General features: G+C 54.3%; 1 protein-coding gene across 5 annotated transcripts in view; it reads left to right on the top strand.

Annotated features, from left to right (window-relative positions):
* The first annotated feature begins 3,979 nt into the window (after positions 1-3,979).
* Positions 3,980-16,730, top strand: part of OTOF (otoferlin) — a 72,126-nt gene continuing 59,375 nt past the window's right edge. For all 5 annotated transcript variants that reach the window (XM_008162342.2, XM_008162343.2, XM_028140271.2 and 2 more), the window contains exons 1-2: positions 3,980-4,058; positions 14,688-14,746. In XM_008162342.2, the coding sequence (XP_008160564.2) occupies positions 3,980-4,058; positions 14,688-14,746 (138 nt within the window). The remainder of the gene's footprint in view (positions 4,059-14,687; positions 14,747-16,730) is intronic.

Raw genomic sequence — 16,730 nt, 5'->3', positions numbered from 1 at the left:
AATATCCCCTTCCGAGGGGCGCGCCCTGAGAATGCTCCATTCTCCTCGTGCCCTTCTGGGTGACCCCGCAAATCATCACTTCCCCTTCCCCCCTCCCACCCCCCCCCCTCGCACCCCCAGCTTCGTATCCAGGAAAGGGATCATCTCTAGGCTTCGCTGCAGCCGTGGAGATGCTCAGATGCGGGACAAATGGAAACGATGAGGAGGCCGGGCTGGGGGCGCCCCTGTCCTCGGCCATGGCCCGGCTTGGAACCCCTAACTTTGGAGGAGGCACAGGAGACAGCAGCCCCATCGGCTCAGCTCTGGGAGCCTGAGTGGCCGCGAGCCCAGTTCGCTAAGGGAAATGGTCTTCATCTCTCGTCGCTCTCTGGGACTTCTCGCCTCATCTGGCCCCTCAAATACTCCACGAGAGCGGTTTATAGGGACAAAAAGCAAATGGTGGAAAGGGCGGAGTGTGTGGTTCACATTTGCCCCCAGTTCCGCAGCTCAGTCTGGCCCGGGTCTATGGAGCTGGCTGCTTGCCGTGGGAAGGCTTGGTGAGGGTCCTCTGCAGCAATGCCTCCTCCCTGGAACTGTCTGGCGCCCCACAGCCGGGTTTCCCCTTACCCGGACCCCAGCCCTGGGCCATGTGGGGGTAGGGAGAAGCCTTCGGTCTTTCATGGAGGGCCAGGGTATGGTCACAGCTCCTGCTGCTTGGAACTTGGACCTGCTTCCCCAGCAACCCGGGGCGAGTCCTGGCATCAGCAAGAATGGGCTGCCATTCACACTTGTCCTTCACACTCTCATTTCCTCTGTGGAGGGAAGTGTTATCTTCACAGTTTGGCTCCGTGAATGGCAGCGGATGAGGCCCACAGACGCTAATGAGCTCACAGGCGCAGCCAGGATCCTCAAGCTGTCTCTGACAGATAACAGTGGGACTGGGGGAGCCATGGCTTCCGTGAGTCGCAAGAAGCAGGAAGACTGAGGTCTGGGGAGGAGAAGGAACCGAGGGGAATGAGTGGTTGCAAACGAGGTGGGAGGAATCTTCACGCACCGTCCCACTGCAGCCACAGCTGTATTTCTAAGTTCTCTGTGCAGAGCCTGGGCTCCAGGAAGAACACATTTTATGAAAGCTGCAAAAGAACAGCCCTCCGTGGAGGTGTGCCATACTCCAGGAAGGTGCTTCTGATGACCCATCACCACCCAACCCCAGGACAAGGTCAAGTGTCCACTCCCTTCCCCATTCTTGGCTTCTGAGCTTCCTCTGCCCATGGACCCATCACCCTGTGTCTACGTGACTGTGTCCTAGTCCGGCGGTCGCCAACCTTTCGGACCTCAGGGACCACCAGTGGTCCGCGGACTAAGTCCATCTCTCTCTTATATAAGCTTGAGGTCCAGCGCTGTATCATATTCATCCCCGAATCCCCAGGGCCTGGTCCTAGAAGGGGTTCAGTACATGTTGGTTGAGTATATTTTATATTAAGAGTTACCGACATGGATAAGAGGAGAGTGGAAATTAAAAGTGGGATCTGACTCGGATTTCAGAAGGCTCAGCTGGCTCAGCTCAAGGATGCCATGGGTTGGCAGGGTGGAACTGGCCGGTGGGACCATTTTACAGATATGGAAACTGAGGTTCAGCAAAGCTTAATGCAGTGATGGTCAACCTTTTGAGCTTGGTGTGTCAAACTTCGCCAAAAAACTGAGCATAACTCAGGTAGTGTGTCACTTTGAGGAAAAAACTAACTCCAAGACTCTAGTCACAAATGTTTCATCCTCAGGAGCAGCAAATGTTTCATCCTCGGCATGCGGCCACCTCAGCGGCCGCGTGTCATCAGAAATGGCTACGCGTGTCAGTGCTGACACGCGTGTCATAGGTTCGCCATCACTGGCTTAATGCCTTGCCTAGGGCAAGCTCATGGGCTTTTCCCCAGAGATACACAGGTTCCTTGGAGGCCTCATGAAACTCACCCCCTTCAAGAGAGAACCTCCAGGGAGCCTAGGGAGGAGATGGGTTTTTCCCTGTCACCTGGCACCAAACCTTACAAACACAGATCTCCGGATGACCTCATGAAGGGAACATGCCAGTCAATTTAGTGTTGTTGTTTTTTTTTAAATAAAGAGACATTAAATTTATCTCTTTTTAAATGTAGACATTTACTTGTATTTGATAAATGCACTATACTAAGATATTCTTTGATTCAATATGGTTAGATAAAGGTGAAAAAGGAGAGTGGGAAATGGGGGAGAAAAGAAGGAAAAGGAAATAGAACATAAATAGAAAAAGAATAATACGTCAAAGTAGCGAGGAAGCACCTAGAAGGAGGGAAGGAGGCTCGTGGCCATCCTGCAGATCACTTGGGCTGTTGCATTGAAAGGGAGTAACCAGTCGCTTGTTAGCATGCTGTGAAAATGCAACGCTTCCCTTTCTGAATCTTCAACTCCGGTCCACAGAAATCACCAGGCTCCCTCTCTTATCCTGCCAACATTCACTGGGCCTCCTGCTATACACCGATCCCATGCCAGGCCCCGGGGCTCCAAAGAGACAGGGCCCTGGGGTCTCCCCGCCAGCAGGGGAGGTTAGTGGAGCAGCCCAGTGAAGGGGGAGATGGGAGGGGCAGAGGCAGCACAGAGGACCCTAACGCAGCCTGGGGACGGGTGCAGGTGCAGAAGCACTTCCAGGAGTGGACACGCTGAGTGAGCCCTGGTGCGGAGGGGGGATGGGGCATTTTGTGCAGAGCAAACAGTAAGAGCACGGGTGCAGCTGGGCCTGCAAAGGCTGCAGGTTCCGGGATCTCAGTCCCCAGGGTCCCTTTCCCCGAGTCCCTCCTCAGGTTGCTGCTGGAAGAAAGGAGGGGGCAGTTCTCCTTTGGCCCTTAGAAATTCCCCCCCCCACCCCGGCCCAGCATCTGCTCCAGCCCACCTCACTCCCACTCCAGGCCTCTTCATCCCCAGGCCCCGAGGATGGGGCTAGGTCATTGCCCTGGACCGTAAGCATTGCCCTTAGTGGAGCTTGAGCTTCTGAAGCCTTCATAGCCACGCACCTGCAATCATGCTTAGCCTGGCTCCAAAGGCTCCTCCATCCTCCCAGATCCAGTGATCCCAGGGCAAGGGGGTCAGGACCCAGCCTCGTGGGGGCACAGTCTCTGTGAGAACAGGTGAGGAAGTACTTTTTCTTCCTCTCTTAGGGCTCGCATTTCTAGGGGACCAGCCACCAAGCACAAATGGGATGTTGTCTGGTAGATACTGATTTTTCCGGCTGGGGAGCCCTGGGTTAGAATTTCCACGTGGCACAATATGACCCACTCAGAGCAGCCAGGCTTGGCCCATCAGGCCCCCTGAGCCTCGTGGGCACCAGTGACCCTGGTGGCCAACTTGACTGGGGGCAGGGGGTGGCATGGATCACCCTGAAACACCAATGCAACATCCCCGCTTCCTGTGCACACAGATCATGAAGTTCCCTCTTCCCTAGGGGTGCGGGCACCCCCGCCACATGCCCATCCTTTCACATTCACGCCCACTCCCCTCTGCCCACTCCTGGTGGCAGAAGAGCTCGCCTAGCAGGGTAAGGCAGAGCCCCACTGAGGCGTGGGCAGGCAGCTGTGCCCCAGGAACTAGGAGGAGACACCTGGAGCTGGACAGGGCTTTATCTGGGAGCCGGCGGCTGCTGAATAATGAATTCCAACTCTGTCTGCATCCCCGGGCTGCACGCTGGGTGCACAACACACACACACACACACACACACACACACACACACACACACACAGATGCACGCTGGGCTGACAACTTGGAGGGGCGGGAGCTGGCAGGGCTGAGTCTCTGTGAGTGGAGTCTCTGGAAGGAGCAGCTCGGCTCTGTTGCCTTGGTCTCTGTGGGCAGCATCGGAGGGGGCACGGAGGGAGGAGGCAGCGGCAGAGAGGAGGGAGGCGTGCGAGCCACGCTCCTGGGCTCGCTCCTTCCCAGCTGCTCCCGCCTGGCAGTGCCCAGGCTCTGCACACCAGCATGGCCCTGCTCGTCCACCTCAAGACCGTCTCGGAGCTGCGGGGCAGGGGCGACCGGATCGCCAAAGTGACTTTCCGAGGTAGGGAAGCCCCTGTCTCAGGAGGACTCTGCTCTGGGCTGGCAGGGATGGGGCAGGGCGGGAGGGTGGGTGGGAAAAGTTCGAGCAAGGGTTGGGGCTAGGAGGCTTTTCACGGGCAGCCATCTGCCCCTGGCCTGACTGGCCATTGTGATCTCTTAAAAATCAGTGACCCCCGTGTTTTCCTGTCTGTATCTGTGCCTGTCTCTCCCTGCACTTGCCAGTGTGCCAGTGCCAGGTGCCATGCACAGCCCTCGGACTGCAAGGGGTCCTGGGGAAGCAGAAGTGAGGACTTAGGGGACCCAGGGCTGAGGGTCCCCAGCCCTGCAGAGCCTCCCCAGCCCTCTCTTGCTCTCCCTCTCCCTCCAGAAGGTTGGTTTCCTTGGGCATGGGGTGGGGGTGGGGTTTGCAGCCTGGCAGACCCAGGGTGGCTCCTAGAAACCAGTGGCCAGTAGCTCCCTGGGGCTGGGCATGATGGGGCTTCTGCTGGCTTCCTGCAGATCTATCCAGGGGCAGGAACCCTGTGAGCCCCTCTTGTCTCCCCGCTGCCAGTTCTCTTTCCGCCTCCTTCCCACTCGGGCATCCAGCGACCATTTATTATCATCCATGTGCTAAGGCTGGGGGCCCAGCATGACCCAGGCCCTGCCCTCAAGGAGCCCACATCCGGGGGAGCAGGGACCAGCGGGCAGACAAATGGGACAGGTGTACGATACGACAAGGGTGGGGACACGTGCAGCCGGCACGCTGCAGAAGCAGCACCCTGGCCCAGGCTAGTGATCAGGGAAGGCTTCCCGGAGGAGGTGACACCTCGGCTGAAACCTCAGGGACCGAGAGGAGGGAGCAAAGGGAGGAGGCAGAGGGGACAGGATGCCCGCTGGGAGCGGAGCTGAAATGTGGGAGAAGACAGGTTCCAAGGGGATGGGGGTGTCAGGGAAGAGCTATGAGAACAGAGTGAGCGTGAGCACCTGTGTCAGGAGGGAGAGGTGAGACGCGGGCAGCCTTCCCCGGAACTCTCCAGCAGCTGCCCCGCGCCCCCCATCACCCTCTCAGGCAGGCCAGCCCTGGGCATGGGGACGGGCAGCGGTGGAGGGGTTCACAGAGTCTCTGCTGGCAGCAGGGAGAAGAGAGGGGGGCTGGGCCGCCTGCTGCTTCCCATACCAGCCCAGCGGCTGCCTTCTCCGCAGCACCCCGGATTCTCCGCGTGCCACCTGCCGGCTTGGCTGGCTTTAGAAAAAGCAACATGTCCTTTCATCTGTGAAACGCGTCCCTGTGCCGGACGGCCAGCGCCGTGTTGGGCCCTTTGGCTGCAGGCTGCTATGCTGTTACGCCTATGACAGGACAGTCCCAGGATGCACAGACCAGTCCCATGTACAGGCTGAGGAACCAAGGGTGTCAGCAAAGAGACCTGCATGGTCCCACCTTTTCCTTTGAGCTGTGGGGCTGGCCCGTCAGCCTCAATGGACCGCACAGGGGTTAGCCTCGTTGCAGCCTGTGGACCGAGTGGAGAAATCCACGTCCAAGCTCCATCTCTGCAGCAGGGGCCTAGCGGGGCTCTGTGGAAGGCGGCTGGGCAGCAGGAAGAGGCAGATGGCGAGCAGGTTTCCAGAAAGATCCCTAACAACCAGGGATGCCTCAGCCAATCACCTGCTGCAGCCAGCACTGTTGACAACAAGTAGAAACTCCAAAGACCGACAGTAACAATAATTCGGAGGGATCGACCCACTCTAGAATGTTCCAAGGCATCTGGCACACACAACTACTGGTGTCAAGCAAAGACAGGGTATCCCCCCAAAAATGTATACACACTCTTTTTTTTCCCTGATAGCACAATTGATGTTTCTTTCTTTTCAGATTTAATCCATTGGAGTTAATAATTAGTCAAAGTATGTATACATTTCTTGGGACACCCTGTGTGCTACAGGGAGAAATGAGAAACGGGTGAATAGTCAGAGGTTCTAATCCCACGAGTGAGAGAGCCCTGGCTGAGGTGGGCCTGTTGGCCGTGGCCCCATAGATCAGATGAGCCGGTTGAAATAAATGCCTTTCTGTGCTGTGCTGTACCACCCGGGCACTTAGGAGGGAGTTTATGGGGCTATAGTGGAGAAAACTCTAGATATAGGGCCAGGATCCTTAAGTTCTCCATGGGTTCTGCTACTTCTGTTTCCTCCCTGGTCCTCGGTTTCCTCATCTATAACATGGGCATGATGGTAACACCACCCCCCCCTCACCAGGTTGCCTCAGCGAAACAGCGGGTATGGAGGAGTTGGGGGAAAGAGCATTGAAATGACTGGTGTGTTTGTAAGGCAGCCATTCCCGTCCTCCTTGAGGCAGACTGTCCCTGGGACCCCAGGTGGGCTGCGTCTGCACCAGCGTTGTCCCTGACCACCCCTCCTGCCACCCCAGGTCAGTCGGCCACCCCACTATCGAGCCACTCAGCACTCACCACCCAGCTCAGTGTCTAGCCCTTAGCTCTGACTGCCCCGGCCGCTCTTAACCTGCTCCTGCCCTTATTCACTCACTCCCTGGCCGTGCTGATGTTTGTGGACAAACCCTGGGAGTGAAGAAAACACAGCCCCTGTCCTGCAAGGTCAAGGTAGGAGACCCAGAAGGCCCGGGCCCTGGTCTGGTCAGACACGCAGGCCACAGGGCCTTAGGGCCTCAGTTTCCATAAATAAGATGAGACAACGGTCCCCATTTAACGCAGAGCCCCGCAGCCAGAAGCAGGTGCAGGCTGTCTGAGAAGGAGCCATCCTGACCACAGATTGCTACTCAGGGGATGCAGTGTTAGCTTAGGGTCTGTCTTTTTACCACTCCTGAAATAATTCTCCGCAGCGATCAGAGCCACAGAACGCAAGGTGGGTGGGGCTCTGGGTCCTCTGGCCCAGCCTTCTGCCCAGGGTTCCGCTCCATCCAGACCTGAGGGCCCCCGGGGCTGTCAGGGAACCGTGACCTCCCTTCACTCTCCATCCCCGAGCTTCCCTGCCCAAACCCCGGGTTTGGGGATTTGATGTGTGAGATGGGTGCTGTCCGGAGGCTGGATCTGATCTCCACGTAATTCACCTGAGCCGGTTATTGGCACAAAGTTTTGCTTTATCAAGGCTTTCCCCTGGGCCCAGCTGATTGTTCCTTCTTTCTCTTCTCCCCATCCCACCCCACCGTGTTCCCACTACACGGACCTTCCTGTCATCCCCAGCAGACATCTCCAGGCCTTGAGACGTCCTATTTCCTCTGCCTGGTGTGGCCCCCTGACCCTCCCCCTTGAGGACTCCCGTAACTTGTGTTCACCCTTCAAAGCCCAGCTCTGAGGTCACCTCCTCTGTGAGGCCTTCCCTGCCTTTGCAGTCCTGCAGGGTGCTCCTGGCACAGACCAGCGAGCACATTTGTGTTTGAGAAACACCCAGCTCTGCAGGCTGCACTAGCACCCCAGCACCTTCAGGACAGGTATCCGATCTTCCCATCCCGATGCCATCCCGATGAGCCCGCCCGGATCCCTGGGCCTGGTCATCGGAATGAACACCAAACGTCTCTGAGGCATCCACGCGTTAGCGGGTTTCAGTTCTTCTACTGTGGCTCTGGCACTCTTAGTTTCTGTTTCCCAACTGTGACCCCCGTCCCCGTTTTTATCTAAGGGTCATCAGGGACTGGAAGAGGCCTCACGAGCCAAGAATCAGAGCTCTGGCCCAGGTTTCCCCCATCGATCTCCCAGCCCAGGGGATCTTCGGGGGCCCCAGAGGGAGGCTGACGTCAGCAAACAGGAGTCCCGCTCAGGCCCGCGGGTGGAAGCAAAGGGGCTGCCCCATTGGGCCTCTGACTGGTCACTCTCTGAGCATTGCTGTGTGCAGCCCAGGGTACAGGGTGCGACTTCACAGGCAACCCAGGGACTCACCGTCTGGCAGGGGAGAAGAAACGGGTGCAGACCTGGTGGAGAAACATTTCTAGGCCCGGGAGGGCCAAGGTGTGCTTAGGGGTAGGGCGGACATTGCAACGCGTTCAGCGGATGGCAGCTTACTTCCTGCTCCAGACACCAGGAAGGCTTCATTCAAGGGGCCGAGGAAGAGGAGGGGAGGAGGACGCACTTAAGCTGGGTTGTGAATAATGCTTGCCCTCACGGAGATGCAGAAGGAGGGGTGAGGAAGGTTGTCGGTTGTCGTGGGAGGTGAAGCCATTCTGGGTAAGGGACTGACAGGCCCAGAGGCCAGAGGATGAACATCGCAGATAAGTATGATGACTGGGAAGCCACTAGGTTTGTCTGGAGGAGAGGCTGCGGGACGTGGGTGGAGAGGAGACGAGCTAGGAAAGGAGCATCAGGCCAGGGAAGGGGGTGGGGGACAAGATTCTCCTAACTCCTGGCCGCGAGGACCATTTCAGATTCCAAACTAGATTTATTTTCCCCATTAACATGGGGGAGCTCTCTTCTTGGTGCTAATAATGTGACTTCTATCTGAAGGCGTCTCTGCCATCCCTGGTGGAGGAGGCAGAGGCTCTCAGCACCCCCAGAGCTGAGATCCCCCTGGGCCTCTCCGGGAGGACGTGGGAGGGTGGGCTGCAGATAGAGGGGAGCTTTGGACAGCCTCTGCCATCTGCGGACACCGCTCCGAGCTTTTGCTGTTTCTCTGAGGGTTGTGCCCACATCCTCCACCCTTCCCAGCACACACAAGCCCCTCACCACGGGGTGCAGGGAGTGGGACCTTCTCTGCCTGAAGCCCCCGTGGTGATTGTCCCTCCTCCCGCCCAGAGCAAGCTGATGCCGACCTGAGAAAGCAGCAGAGCTGCTGAAAATTCTCCAGGCTTCTGCTTGGATGAGACAGTGCTTTTTTGATATGGAAATGACCATAGAACTGCCTTCCGCTACAAAGGCCTTTGGCAAAAATGCCGCTGGAAATGTGCTCAAAAACCGAATTGCAAATAATTTCCCTGAATTGCGGAGCCCGGTTATCTTATCCGCCTTTCCTGAGAACATAACATCTGCATTCCTCCCACCTGCTCGCATCCCTGGGTCTCATCCGTTTTTTTTCAAATTGTTAACTTTTCATAATGGAAAACCTCAGATATATACAAGAATAGAGAAAATAGTATAATGGCCTCACGTTCTCCCCATACAATCTTTAACAACCATCCACTCCTAGCTAATCTTGTTTCATTGGTACCCCATCCTACTCCCACACCCCTAATTATTTGGAAGCAAATCCCAAGCACCATACCATTTCATCTATAAATATTCAGTACATAGTTATAAAAGACATAAGACTCAAAACACCCCTGCAAAATCCACATATTACCGGTATTTTACTGCTAAAGAATTAACCATTTTGTTTAATACTATCAAATATTCAATCAGTGATCAAATTTCTAATTGTCAATGTCATATGTTTCTTCCAACCCATGAAAAGCTACATTTCAATGTGTGTGGTAAGTCAAGTATTTAATCACTCATTCGCTCATCCTTTTATTCACCTAGGTCCTAGGCAGTAAGACCCATTGAGGGCCAGCTAAGTGCCAGGTGCTAGTCTAGGCACTGGGGCGACAGCAATAAATGAGACTGACAGGGTCCCTGCCCTCAGGGGGAAGACAGTCATTGCACAAGTCACTGCGAGCGTGAAGAACTCTGGAAAGGGAGGAACAGGTGCAGGGCAGCATGCAGCAGGGAAGCCCGTGGCCGGGAGGTCTGGGAGGCACCTGAGAAGGTGAGAGAGGTGCTTAGGAAGAGATGGCAGAGAGGCACATGTGACTGGAGGTGAGAGCGGGGCACTCAAAGTCCGTCTCCCTGGGGCCAAGCAGATGAAGCTGGCAAAGTTCACGGGCCCAGGGGATAGGTTTTACCGTGGGAGATGGGCTGTTAAAGCTGGCCCTGGAGAGAGAACAGCATTTCCTTCTTGGGGGACAAAACTCCCAAGAATACCCACTCCAGGCAGAGAGGTTCATATCACTACAGCTGCAAAGGTGAGGAGGCCTGTTTGGGGTTTAGGGAACGCTTGCTGCAGTTGGGGTGGGAATGGGGTGGAAGGGAGCCTGGGGCCCAAACATAGAGGGTCACACTGGCATTTGAACTTTGCTTTGAACTTCAGTGGGAGTCCCAAAGCTCTTAGCCAGAGAATGGGATGGAAAGATATGGTTTCGGAAAGAACATTCTGGAGGTCAGGACCGCAGGCCAGAGCCCAAGGAGGAAGCTGGGCAGTGGCACTGGCAGGGAGCTGTGCCTCAGTGGGCAAGGCTGTGGGTTTGGAGAGAAGGGGTGACGTGAGTTCAGAAAGGGGGTGGCAGCTCTGGGGTTGGAAGTGAGCGAGAGGGCAGGATATGGGCGCCTCTGAAACTTGTACCAGGTTACTTGGGTGGTCAGTAAGGCCACCGATGGAGCCAGGAGCATGACAAGTGAGTTTTATCCTGAGGAATGCCAGGGTAGTTTACAAGAATAACACAACACAAGAAAAAAACCACCAAGAGACACAGATAAGGTATTTGACAAAACCCGACACCCATTCATGATAAGAGCTCTCAGAAAACTAAGAACAGAGAACTTCCTCAATCTTTATAAAGGAAAGGACAAAAATATCCAAATAATAACATACTTAATCCTGAAATATTGAACATTAGGATCACGAAGCAAGGCAGGTTGTCCACTCTCAGTACTTCTGCCTAACATTGTACCAGAGTTCTAGCCATAAGGCACGGGGGGAAAAACCCAGATTGGAAAGCAAGGACTAAAATGGCTCCTTTTCACACACACACAAAAAACTAATGGGTTATTAGAAAATTCTAAGGATCCTACATAAAAGTTACCACAATTCACGAGCGGATTTAGCAAGGTTTTAGAATCTAAGCTTAATATACAAAAACTATATTTCTATAGAAACCAACCAGTTGGAACATAGAAATTACAAAGCAATTACTTTTATAATAGCATAGAAAGCACCGAACATTGAGAAATGAATTTCACTGAAGACATGAAAGGCCTTCACACTAAAAGAAAAAAAAAATGCTGAGAGAAATAAAAGAAACCCAGATACATAGAACACATATGATGTTCATGGGCTGGAGGACTCAGCACGTTCAAATGTCAGTTCCACGCACATTGACCTACAGGCTGAACCCCATCCCAATAAAAGTCACATCAGGCTATTTTGTAGAAATTGAAAATTATTTTAAAATTTATATGGACATGCAAAGAATCTAGGAGAAACAAAGCAATTTGAAAATGGAGAAGGAAGTTGGAGGAGTCACACTATTTGATTTGATTTGATTTGATTGATGAAAAACTGTATCTTGAGTGTGTAATGAATATGCATTTACCGAAATACATCGGTTTGTGCACTTAAGAGCAGTGAACATACATTTTATCTAGTTAAAAAAAAAAAAAGAGCTAATCACACCTAAAATACCTAAAACTTGAAAAATATTATGTAAGACGAGGAAGAAAATTGTTCCTGATTATAGACTACTAAAAATACTCTACAAAAAGTGATTTATAATAGAGGAGACCATTTTTATAGTTAAAACATAGATAACTACCTAAAGGACTCATTAGTAGAATAATCGCCTTTTCTTAATGGGTGACGAACAATGCTCCAGGAGCGTGAGCACTCGCGTCTCCTCCGTTTCTAGGTGAGGTAACTACGGCAAAGCGAGGCTAGCTCCTTCCAGGGCTCGTGGCCAGCACGTGGCCGAGCTGGGGTTTGGACTCGGGCAGGCTGGCCACTGAGCCTTACCAGTACCCACAGGCCCCTCGTGCCTGTAAGGGATGCTTTCCTCAGACTCTCACAGGGGCAGTCTCTTGCTGGTCCTCACTGTGGCTCCAGGATGCAGGCTGGTCCAGGATAACCGTCCCAGTTTACAGACGATGACCTTGGGGGGTTGAACAGCCAGCCCCCCGTCCCTGCTTCCTTCCGCCCTGAGCGGCGGCACCAGGCCCCAAACCTGCCTAGGCCGTGGCTCTTTATCTGCGCACAGGGATGCCTGGGCCCTGCTTCCCGGCGCTCGTGGGGGTAGCTGGCCTTCCGAGAGGGACAGGCGGGTCTGAACTGGGAGAACGAACTCACAGCGGGGCCGCCGCTCCTGAGCTGCTGGAGGAGCAGAGGCGAGCTGATTGGGGGATGTTACAGCTGGAGATGGGGCGCTTGATGAGGGACCCTTCCTAGAGTCGGTCCCAGCCAGTGCTGACAGTGAGGTTTTGCTGATTTTAAGTAACAAAGGGGAATAACAGTGACAAGTCTGAGTGACAGGCGGGGTGCTCCACTCTATATCTAGCTCGCGCTGGGAACAGAGTAATGGCACGGATAGAGGCCACAGCGCCAGGTCCTGAGCAGAACCATGATGTCCCCGTCCTCAGGACCTTCCCCTTTAGATGCACCACAACCTGTGCTCTCTCAGGACGCCCCAGCCCCAGGGTCTTCTTTCTGTGACCGCTTCCTGAGGGGAGACCCTCCTCATTTTACCTCCCCCATCAGAACTCACCTGCCCTGTGTCCCACTCCGCTGCCCTGTGCCCATTCTCTGCTCCACACTTCCAAACTTGGCTCACACTGTTCCCTCCACCTGGATGCCCCTTCTCTCCCGCTCCTCCCCAATCTCTCTGCAGAGCTAGATCCATCAACCTTCCCCTGTAAAAGCCCAGGCCTCTCCAACACCTCCTCGATCTGCGAGGTGGAGGCCAGTTCTCCTTTCCCTGTGTTGTCACTTTATTTACACCTTTTGCGTGCCAAGGAGCACATTTTGCCTCAGACAGTAAGTAGCCTTTCATATGTCTGGCCTATCCCCTTTCTGGATTGTAATAGTCTCCTTCAGGCAGCATCCCCAGTCCAACTCATTGTGCAGCCCGCCCCACCCTCCTCCAGGGCCCCATGGCTGTGCTGACACTGCAGGAGTAGGCGGGAATGAATGCGGGATTGAATGAATGAATGAATGAATGTGCATAGGCCAAAAGCCCAGTCCCTACATGCCTGCCTTTGCTCAAGGTCTGGCTCTAGCAAGGTAAACTGTCTGCAAGAGGGAGCTGTTTGGTGCAGATGGGATGCTTTGTCCCCTTAAGTCACGCCCCCACGAAAGGCTAGCCTTCCCTCCTGCACGGAGACAAGAGCTGAGCTCACCTTCATCTCGGAGGGTGGCTGCAGTCCAGACATTTGAAAGTGGCCAATGACATACAAGTAACGTCTGTTCAGCGTTGGACTCCTGAGCCCCTCCATTTGGGTACAGCTGGTGTCCCGCTGTCCAAATTCATGTATTGACTCGGGAGTTCATTTCAAACTGAGCGGCTCAGCTACCCCACGAGCAGCTGCCTCCGCAGGGAGGAGGATGCTGTTTAATTTCCCATCTAATGGTCTCTCTCTGCCCACGAACGCCTCTCCACCGCGGAGAACAGGCGATTTTCTTTCTCTCAGGCCTTATTCCCAGTCTTCTCTGTGGCAAGAAAGGTAATTGGATATTGGGATTTTAAAGCATTTTGTCTCAAAGCCATTTAAAATGGAGCTGAATTTCAACAGAATGGTGTTGAGGGCAGTGGATGCTAAGTGGAAATGCACTTGAAAAGAAAGGTGGGGTTAGCAGTCCCCACTGGTAACTGGGGAGCGGAGGCAGAGGTCCCCCTGGCTCTGTCCCAGTGAATAGAAAGGCCCCCCTGGAATGATCCCTGCCACTGTTTATACAAACCCCCTAAAAGGCAGCTTTCTGCAAATCCCTCAGGCTTTCTGTTTTCTTGGTAAATTGGCCTTTCCGCTGTTTCTGTAGGATTGGTTTGATTTGTTTCAGCAAATCCTTTCTTTAAAAAAATATCTAGAGGTAAAATTTAACTCAGTCTGTTTGACAGTATTCACCACATTTAAATCTCCGGGGCTTACGGCAACGAGGTTTTATTGCCTTTTGAAACAGCCCTCGTGTGTAAATCCTGCAACGGCTGATTTTACTGCGTTTCGCATCCTCTCTAACAGGCGATTGGAAACACGCAAATAGGGCAGGCTTTCATGCTGGAACCCGGGCACGGCCTTGGACGGTCCCCCACCCCCATCCACTGAGTTGCTTAATTTTCACTCCGGGAGACCCCTGAGCACAGCCACATCCGAAGCTCATTGTGACCTTCTAGCATGAGAGGCCTTTGGTCATTCAGAGGGCAGGTCCTGGGGGCACCCCCAGCTCCCAGACATGCTCACCTGACTCTCGTGTATATTGCCTGTTACCCGTGGGGGAAATTAAAAGAAGCTCAGGCATCGCGTCTCCTGCTCCCCTCTTCTCCCCTGGCTGCCTCACGGTTTGTGGTTGAGGTTTTTCTTTTTCGGTGTTTGTTTTGTCCCCGGCTAGTGCTAAAGAGTCTTTCTTTCCCATCCGTCTACTTCACATCTATTTTCTGTGCCTGTAGCTTCTGCTTTATAGCCTCTTCCTCATTATCCTCATTAGCCCCTCCCCACACATCTAATCAGCCTTGTGCCTTCTTGAATTTAGTTACCCGTTTGTAAAATGCAGCTCAAGGCCAGCCGGCCATTGATCTGCCTGCCTCACGAGGCTGCTGAGGTCAGACAGACCCTGTGGGAACTGCCCCAACAGACGTGAGGTCCCCGGTGTTGTCATGACGACTTTCAGGTCGAGAGGTCCAACCCCAAGCTTCTCGTCCAGGGAGGTCTGACTCTAAACTCTCCTCTTCCCCCCGCAGGGCAGTCCTTCCACTCCCGGGTCCTGGAGAACTGCGAGGATGTGGCCGACTTCGATGAGGTAGGATTCTCGCAGGGGCAGCTCAAGCCCTGCGCCCAGAGGGGAACAGTACCTCCCTGCCTCCTGGGGGTGCGCTGGCCCCAAATCCTGGGAGGCCGGTTTGCTCAGGGCTCCTTTCTCCAGTTTGCTTCCTGGGAGGGAGCCTCCCTCTGCTCCCCCTGCCCCCACTCCCATCCCCCGTCCCTCAGGCCCCATTCAGGCACTGCTGCCCAAGAGAGCCCATGAGGGCCGCTGACCCCCGCCTGCTGCCAGGCAGGGCCTCTGGTTCTCTCTGGAAAAGGGCCCACTGGTGCGGAAGGCCTCAAAGTGAGCCTCAGCTCAGGGCCCAGCAGGCCTAGGGGAGGGGCTTTGCTCCCGGAGTTCCCTGGGTTTGTGGAGGGCCCAGGCTAACCCACCTGCCTTCCAGCAAAGCCAGCCTCACAGAAACCTCACCCCTTTCTCTCTAGGAGCTGGGGTGCCCTTCCCACGGTCTCCCAGGAAAGCATTTTTTTCCCTTTTGAATCTCAGGCTCAGAGGGTTACATTTTCTCCTCGTGTATGGCCCATTGTCTCATTGGTCCCTCAAGGCCCACTCTTGTTTTTATGCATGTCTGCATGTATGTATGTGTGCATTCTTTTATCCCCACACTAGAGGCCCAGTGCACGAAATTCGTGCATGGGGGGGGGGGGTGTCCCTCAGCCCAGCCTGCACCCTCTCCAATCTGGGATGCCTCTCACAATCCAGGACTGCTGGCTCCCAACTGCTTGCCTGCCTGCCTTCCTGATTGCCCCTAACCGCTTCTGCCTGCCAGCCTGATCACCCCCTAACCACTCCCCTGCCAGCCTGATTGATGCCTAACTGCTCCCCTGCCAGCCTGGTTGCCCCCAACTTCCCTCCTCTGCCGGCTTGGTCACCCCTAACTGCCCTCCCCTGCAGGCTTGATTGCCCCCAACTGCCCTCCCTTGCAGGCCTGATCCCTCCCAACTGCCCTCCCCTGCTGGCCATCTTGTGGTGGCCATCTTGTGTTCACATGGGGGCAGGATCTTTGACCACATAGGGGCAGCCATCTTGTGTGTTGGAGTGATAGTCAATCTGCATATTACTCTTTTATTAGATAGGATAGAGGCCTGGTGCACGGGTGGGGGCCAGCTGGTTTGCTCTGAAGGGTGTCCCGGATCAGGGTGGGGGTTCCCTTGGGGTGTGGGATGGCCTAGGTGAGGGGCCTGTGGTGGTTTGCAGGCTGGCCATGCCCCCTGGTGACCCAAGCGGAGGCCCTGGTATCTGGGGTTTATTTATCTTCTACAATTAAAACTTTGTAGCCTGGAGCGGAGCCAAGCCTTCTGCTTGCTCTGTGGCGGCAGCCATTTCTGATGGGGTTTATGTATCTTCTATAATTGAAACTTTGTAGCCTTAAGCGGTGGCCTGGGCAGGCCAGGGTGTGTGGAAAGCTTGGCTTCCCCCATTGCCAGGGGCAACCCTAGCCTCCTGCTCTTTCCAGCTCTGTGGCTGCCGCCATTTCTGTTTGGATTTATGTATCTTCTATCATTGAAACTTTGTAGCCTTGAGTGGAGGCCTAGGCCGGCAAGGGCAGGCGGAAAGCTTGGCTTCCTCCATTGCTAGGGAAACACAAGCCTCCCTTCTGCTCTCTGTGGTGGTAGCCATCTTGGTTGAGTTTATTTGCATATTTGCTCCTGATTGGCTGGTGGGCGTGGCTTATGGGTGTGGCTTGTGGGTGTAGTGGAGTGATGGTTAATTTGCATATTACTCTTTATTAGATAGGATTCCTTCCCTCCATATACAACCATTCTAATGTGCTTAATGAGTATCTCTTGGTTTCCTGGGTGCTCTTACAAGATTATCACTGTTTTGTGAGCATATAATTTATGTTTACTTAAATGGTGCTGTGTTATATATTTTGTTTCACTGAGCACCACAGTTAAGTTCCATCCTTTTGGCTATGCCAACCTGTTGCTTCTACCTGCTGCACAGTGCTCCATGGGACACA

This window comes from Eptesicus fuscus, chromosome 16 (assembly GCF_027574615.1).
Source record: "Eptesicus fuscus isolate TK198812 chromosome 16, DD_ASM_mEF_20220401, whole genome shotgun sequence".
In the NCBI taxonomy this organism is placed as follows: domain Eukaryota; kingdom Metazoa; phylum Chordata; class Mammalia; order Chiroptera; family Vespertilionidae; genus Eptesicus; species Eptesicus fuscus.
This window is presented reverse-complemented; position numbering and strand designations above follow the sequence as displayed.